The sequence below is a fragment of the Camelina sativa genome, chromosome 18, assembly GCF_000633955.1.
Source record: "Camelina sativa cultivar DH55 chromosome 18, Cs, whole genome shotgun sequence".
NCBI classification, from domain to species: Eukaryota; Viridiplantae; Streptophyta; class Magnoliopsida; order Brassicales; family Brassicaceae; genus Camelina; species Camelina sativa.
In genome coordinates this window covers 9,141,365-9,148,647 of record NC_025702.1, presented here as the reverse complement: position 1 = coordinate 9,148,647, position 7,283 = coordinate 9,141,365, and the positions used below count along the sequence as shown (strand labels likewise).

The 7,283-nt window shown below is 35.6% G+C and overlaps 1 protein-coding gene across 1 annotated transcript; it reads left to right on the top strand.

Moving 5' to 3' along the window:
• On the top strand, nt 3,838-6,731 carry LOC104760910 (COBRA-like protein 9). The gene is made up of 2 exons (XM_010483903.2): nt 3,838-4,530; nt 5,132-6,731. The coding sequence occupies exons 1-2, from the start codon at nt 3,981-3,983 to the stop codon at nt 6,565-6,567; spliced, it is 1,986 nt and encodes a 661-aa protein (XP_010482205.1). The 5' UTR covers nt 3,838-3,980; the 3' UTR covers nt 6,568-6,731.

Sequence of the window (7,283 nt, the reverse complement as noted above, 5' to 3'; positions counted from 1 at the left end):
TCCGGAATGGTCTATCACCGCTACAACAATGTACTGCAGTAATTCGACTATTAGCATATGGGGCTGCGTCGGACTCGGTAGACGAATATATACGTCTTGCTGAATGTACTGCTCGTAAATGTTTTTAACATTTCATCGTCGGAATAGTTGACTTGTTTGGCACTGAATACCTACGCCGACCCACACCAGAGGATCTTGAAAGGCTACTCTTTTTTGGAGAACAGCGGGGTTTTCCCGGGATGGTTGGAAGCATCGACTGTATGCACTGGAAGTGGAAAAATTGCCCAACCGCTTGGAAAGGAATGTATTCACGAGGCACGGGTAAGCCAACAATTGTTTTGGAGGCGGTAGCTTCACAAGATCTCTGGATATGGCACGCATTTTTTGGAGCTCCAGGTACTTGTAACGATTTAAATGTTCTTGATCAATCACCAGTATTTAATGACATTATTTACGGTCGAGCTCCCGAAGTTACGTACTATGTCAACGGAAATGAGTATAATTTGGCTTACTATCTGACGGATGGTATTTACCCCGAATGGGCAACATTTGTTAAATCCATCCCACAACCACAACACCCCAAACATCGATTGTTTGCAGAACGTCAAGAAGGTGCACGAAAAGATGTTGAGCGTGCATTTGGAGTCCTGCAATCTAGATTCGCTATGATTAAAAATCCATCTCTTTTATGGTCAAAGGGAAAAATTGCATATATTATGAGAGCATGTCTCATACTCCATAATATGATTGTCGAAGATGAACGAGATTCATACACACTCTATGACGAACAAGAATTCCAACAAGAAGATGGAACCGAAAATACTCCGGATCTTACGTTTTCAGTAAATTGGCCTTCACATCTTGAGGGTTTAGGTGATGGCCATACAATGATTCGTGATAGACAAGCACATCAAAAATTAAAGGAGAATTTGATTGAGAATATATGGAATAAATTTGGATCTTAAACTATGTATTAATTAAATTTAATGTTTGTGTGTTTTAATTAATTAAGTAATATGTTTGTTTGGTTTAAAAAAAAAATATATTTACAATGTTTTGTTGTTTCATCAAAATTTGGTATTGTATTTTGAATTTTATTAAAAATTTTATAAGTTTGAAATTTAAATGTTCTTTTATAATTTTTATAATTTAAAAGTTTATAAGTTTAAAAATATGTTTAAAAATATTATATAGTTGTAATAAGTTTTATTGTAATATTATATACCAAATTTATTAGATTTTATAATTATAATATGTTTAGGATATTATATTAATAAATCTTATGATCTTAAACATGTTCTTTCTATAACTAACTTTTTAGCAAAAGTTCTTAACAACTGATCTTAGATTATTTTCCTAATATATTTAATCTAAGAACACAAAAAAAAAAGTTATCCCTTTAGGGCATCACTAATGGGAGAACTTTTTTTTGTGTTCTTAGATTAAATATATAGTGAAAATAATGTTAGATCAGTTGTTAAGATCATAGGTAAAAAAAATGGGAGAACTAATTATGGTGTTCTTAGAATAAAGATATAGTGAAATAATATTCATAAACATTTTACAAATTATAAAAACTTATAAAATAACATTTAAATTGCTTACTTATATAAAAGCAATTGTATACTTATAAATTAATATAATATTCTTAAACATATTACAATTATAAAAACTTATAAATTAACATTTAAATTGCATACTTATATAAAAGCAATTATATACTTATAAATTAATATAATATTCTTAAACATATTACAATTATAAAAACTTATAAATTAACATTTAAATTGCATACTTATATAAATGAAATATTTTCTTTTTTTCCAAAAAATCTTGTCCAATCACATGAAGCCACGTCAAATAAGAACTGGGCTTAAATCAGTTATACATAAAGAACTAAAAAAAATGTTCTAAGCCACTATTCATTATTTTTATAATTTTTTTGGGCTTAGAACACTTTTGGTGTTCTCCCATTAATGATGGCCTTAGAGATGCCCTTAATCAAGCATATATATATATATACCTGATGATGCCCACAATGCTCAAGCCTAAACGGAAGCATGTGACCCTAATATTTGGCCAGAGAGAGGCAAATGAAAGAAGTGAAAAAAAAAAACCCAAACTAAACCAATAAAATTTTGACACGTTAGGTGTCTCTCATTATCTAAAACACTATGTGCAGAAACACAGGTCTCTGAAAATAAAACATTATTTTTCATTCACAAATTATTAAAAAAATAAAAGATATCCTATTGGGATGATTGATGGGAGTGCTCTAATAATCCGAAGGCTCAAAGAAGAAATAATATTTGGCCACTAATAATTGATTTAAAAATATATATACAAGTGTTAATAAAAAACGGTTAGGAAAATATATATTATAACGAAAATTTAGAGAACCATAGTCGGTTTCCTAGGGCCTACGACTAAGCATCCCGACCCAAACACCCGACCGGTCTCCAGACTTACGTCAGAGGAGGTGGTTATTTCTTATTTGAAGTATGAGAGGGTTGTCCTATATTAGGGAGTTCCCGACACCAATGACACATTTTTATATGTCCGGTAAGCTCAACTTTTTTATTTTTTGAGTAGTCGAGGTAAGCTCCACCTAAAATTGATATTGTCTGGTGAATTAAAAGAGATATCTAAACGATATGTTGGAAAGCTTGTACGTTTCTCATCATTCTCTTTCTAAATATATACCCTAAATCGGAGGACAACTCCTCTGGTAGCTTCCCGGAGAGTTCCATCATCATAACCAAACCATAACATTTTCTATGGTAAATTTTATAACTCTTCGACCAGTGGCATTCTTCCTTTAAGACTTGATCTCAGATAGTATTTCCGTTTGGAGGACGTCCCATATGTTTCCATGACCATGATCATGTTTGTATGACAGAAAAACGATATACAACATAAGGGCAAAGGAGTGTGTCCATTGCCACATATTACTAAGAACCTAAATTTGTTTGATCCTTGGTGGTCCAATTGTTCACCCTACACTCACTGAACATCCAAAACAATTGACTTTCGCTCTCATGTTTTAACAGTTGCCATTGTTTGAAAGTGGGTATATATCAGCTTCCACTCTCAAGTCTCGAATAAGCAACTACGTAAAATGAAGAAGAAAAATATATTGAAAAAAAAAATAAGTAAATATGAACAATCTATCAATAATACCCATAAGTCCAATTAAGTCTACCTGAACTAAATGCAGCTTTCACGTTATCTTTTTTTGTTGTTAAAATTTTCACGTAATCTTCAACACATATCTGAAGTCTTACTATCCATATAATTCGACCATCATTTTCACATAGTATACAGGTCAACTGCACCAAAGTTCTAACTACGTGAGTACGTTCCACCCCAATGTACTAATTTTTTTGTTTTTTGGGTTTAAAAAGAGATGTATGTAAAAATTTAATTTATTTACTTTGGAATTTTAATTAATTTGGATTTTTAATAAAAGAAAAGAACCGTTAATATATCTTTGATGAATCTTGAAAAAAAAAAAAGAAGAAAAAATAGAACCAGGCTTACCTTGTAGCTGTATATATTGGGGCTAGATCAGATCTGTAGAATTGAAGTCCAAAACATCGAGCAGGACGACGACATAGAATTCAAATATATATGTACAGATATTGCGGGTATTGAGCTGGACGATCCATGAAATCTTTTAGAAATATGTTGGCATATTGTTGGAATGATCGTGTCATGCCGATGTTGTGAAAAAATAAATAATTTGCGTCCACGACTCAATTTTTATATTCTCTACTTCATAATCAACCTACCAACGTGCGTGGCACGAGTCATAAACTCAAAACCTCTCGACGTGCATCCTAGTATCCTACAACGTTTTACCATAACCTCTTATGATTATAGACTCGCGTTACACTATTTGTTTCAAAGAACAAAAAAACAAAAAAAAAAAACCATTTGGGTTCTTGTTTAGTTTCTAAATTTCTTCGGAGAAAGGCACAATGGGACTACTCCTTCCGATTTTATTCGGAGTGTTACTCTTATTAACCATTACTCCACCGTCTCTGTCTCAGCTTCCTCCAGAAATAATGGCTCCGGCACCTGCGCCAATTTCGCCATCAGATCTTTGCAACGGGATCTTTCTCTCTTACGAATTCATACTCGGTCGCAAGATCCCTCCAAACGACTCGAGCGACCAGCCTTATCGGTTCGAGTCACTCCTCACGGTTCTAAACAACGGCCGTGAAGAGCTCAAAGAATGGAGGGTGTTCGTTGGATTCCAACACAACGAAATACTTATCTCCGCCAGCGATGCGCTGATCGTCAATGGAACTGAGCTTCCTGCTTTGGTAGGAAACGGCACCATCTTCGGTGGCTATCCTGTCTCCGACCTCAAAACGGCCATTCAAACGGCCGGAGACTTGAAACAGATGACGGCTGAGATCGAGCTTGTCGGGACTCAGTTCATGGTGGCTCCTCCGGCGATTCCTTTGCCGACCAACATATCGCTTGTTAATGATGGTTGGCTCTGTCCTGAGCCTACTCTTCAAAGTAATTACTCCCATCATTTCCCTTTTTATCTTTATGTTTTATTAATGATCAAAATTGTTAGAAATATTGATTTAGGATTTGTTTTTTTACCTCATTTAGGAGTTTTTCTTGTTTTATACATTTTAACTGATTTATATATATTACTTTAACGAGTATTTTCAAATTGTTCCTAATATAAGTGAGTAAGGTTTTGAATAAAGTTTTAAAATCAATAATATATCATTTTGTTTGAATTTACAAATCAACAAATCCCACTACCATTAAACCACTATATAGGTGTATTTTAGTTTATTTATTTTTTATATATTTATAAATTTTCTTACCAATAAAATCCTTTTATAGAAATAATTTTTGCATAATAAGCCGCACTATAAATACTTCAAAAGAAAAAAAAAAGTTAACTTCTTAAACTTATTTATAAGGGATTTGAAAATCAAAATCTCATAAATCAAAAGATCGTAAAGTCATCAAAGACTACTGATTTATAAAATACTGGGGCAGTTCTTACAATGCAATCAAATTTTCGTATGATAATTAATGAAATACAGTTTGAAGCTCAAATAGCATTTTTCTTACTCAAACAATTAAATATGTCCATTAGGCAAAAGAGAGCTAACGACGTGCTGCAAGAGAGACGCGAGCATTAAAGTCAACACAACAATCACCACCAAATTCCTCCCACGACAGCCAGGAGACTTGACCATAATGTACGACGTGATCCGATCCTACGACCAGAACTACCTAACCGAAGTAACCATGGAAAACCACAACCCACTAGGACGGCTCGACCATTGGGAGCTAAGTTTCGACTGGATGCGAGACGAGTTCATACAGAAAATGCAAGGCGCATATCCCACGGTCGTGGACGCCACGAAATGCATCTTCGGTCCTCAGTCCCTAATCTACACTGGTCTCGATTTCGCTGACGTTCTCACCTGTGAGAGACGACCGGTCATCATAGACTTGCCTCCGACCAAAAAAGACGACCCTATTTTAGGCAAGATCCCTTTTTGCTGCAGAAACGGTACAATCTTGCCACCTACCATGGACCCTTCAAAATCAGTATCCGTCTTCACGATGCAAGTTTCCAAAATGCCTCCCGATTTCAACCGATCCGCGCTTTTTCCTCCGCAGAACTGGAGGATCAAAGGGACGTTAAACCCGGATTACTCGTGCGGGCCGCCCGTTCGGGTAAGCCCCACTTTCTATCCGGATCCGAGCGGTATGCCCACCAATAAATCATCTTTCGCTAGTTGGCAGATCGTATGCAACATCACGCAAGTCAAAACCGAGATACCAAAATGTTGCGTCTCCTTCTCTGCTTTCTTCAACGACTCGATCATCCCATGTAACACTTGCGCTTGTGGTTGTGTTTCCGAAACGCGACGCACCTGCAACGCCGAAACTCCGTCTCTTCTCATCCCTCCAGATGCTCTTCTCTTACCTTTCGAAAACAGAACAGCTCTAACCCTTGCTTGGAACGCACTCAAGCACAAAACCGTCCCTAACCCGATGCCGTGTGGGGACAATTGCGGCGTATCGATTAACTGGCACATGGCCTCGGATTATAGAGGTGGTTGGACAGTGAGGATCACGATTTTTAACTGGGGAGAAATCGATTTCCCCAACTGGTTCCTCGCGGTTCAGATGAAAAAACCGGCGCTTCTAGGGTTCGAGAAAGCCTACTCGTTCAACGCGAGTCACTTAAGCGTGGATGGAGGTGTCAACAACACCATTTTCATGGAAGGTCTGCCGGGTCTAGATTATCTTGTGGCCGAGGCTGATGAAAAAGATCCAAAGAAGAAGAATATTAGGGTTCCGGGTAAACAGCAATCGGTTATACAATTCACCAAGAAACTCACCCCGGGGATTAATGTGGCGGAACGTGATGGGTTTCCGGCGAAAGTGATATTTAACGGCGAGGAATGTTTGCTTCCTAATGTGCTTCCTATGGCTAGTGGTGGCAGACGAAATGGGTTTATCACGGTTTTGTCTTTTATAACGTTTTATGTCGCGGTGTTTATGATTCGGTTATAAGTTTTTTTTCCTAGGATTTATTTACTCTGTTTTGTTGATTGATTAATTTGTTTTGTAAAATAAAATTGATCTTTAATTACTCTGTACGGCTGCAGTTTTTTTGTAAAACCAATATTCTAGATTTTTGTTTTGTTTTTTTTATACCACAAAAATTTGAACGCATAGAGTTGTACATGTACTATGCATAGTTTGCATAAACTAAGAAATTTTGTGAAATTATATTGTACATGTACTATGCATAGCCTGCATAAAATAGGTCATTGTTACTTAATTATTGGTACGTAATAATCCTTTTAGCGGTAAAATCTGTCGACATATACATTAGTAATCTATGCACGGAAGTCTTCGGGGGCAAAACAAGATATCCTCGTAACTTTTGGTCCGAAAAACTTACTATAGATGTTTAGTATGTAGCAATACGTAGAATGTATAATTTTTAAAAATATAGTAATATTCTACCTTCTCCCTCTACTCCAGGGATTTTCTTATAACGGGATTAAGATAGAATTAAGTGAAATTTTTTATTAAAAAAACAAAAGTTTTAGGTGGTATATACTATGTAGATAATTATAAATGTTTTACTTATTCAATCTTATTTTCAAGCACCAAGATATTTGTTAGCGTGATCCTATAAAAATAATTAAAATATCTAGAAATGATCTTTAAAGAATCTTGGTAAAATTTAAATTCGTCGACCCCCCCCCCCCCCCCCCCCC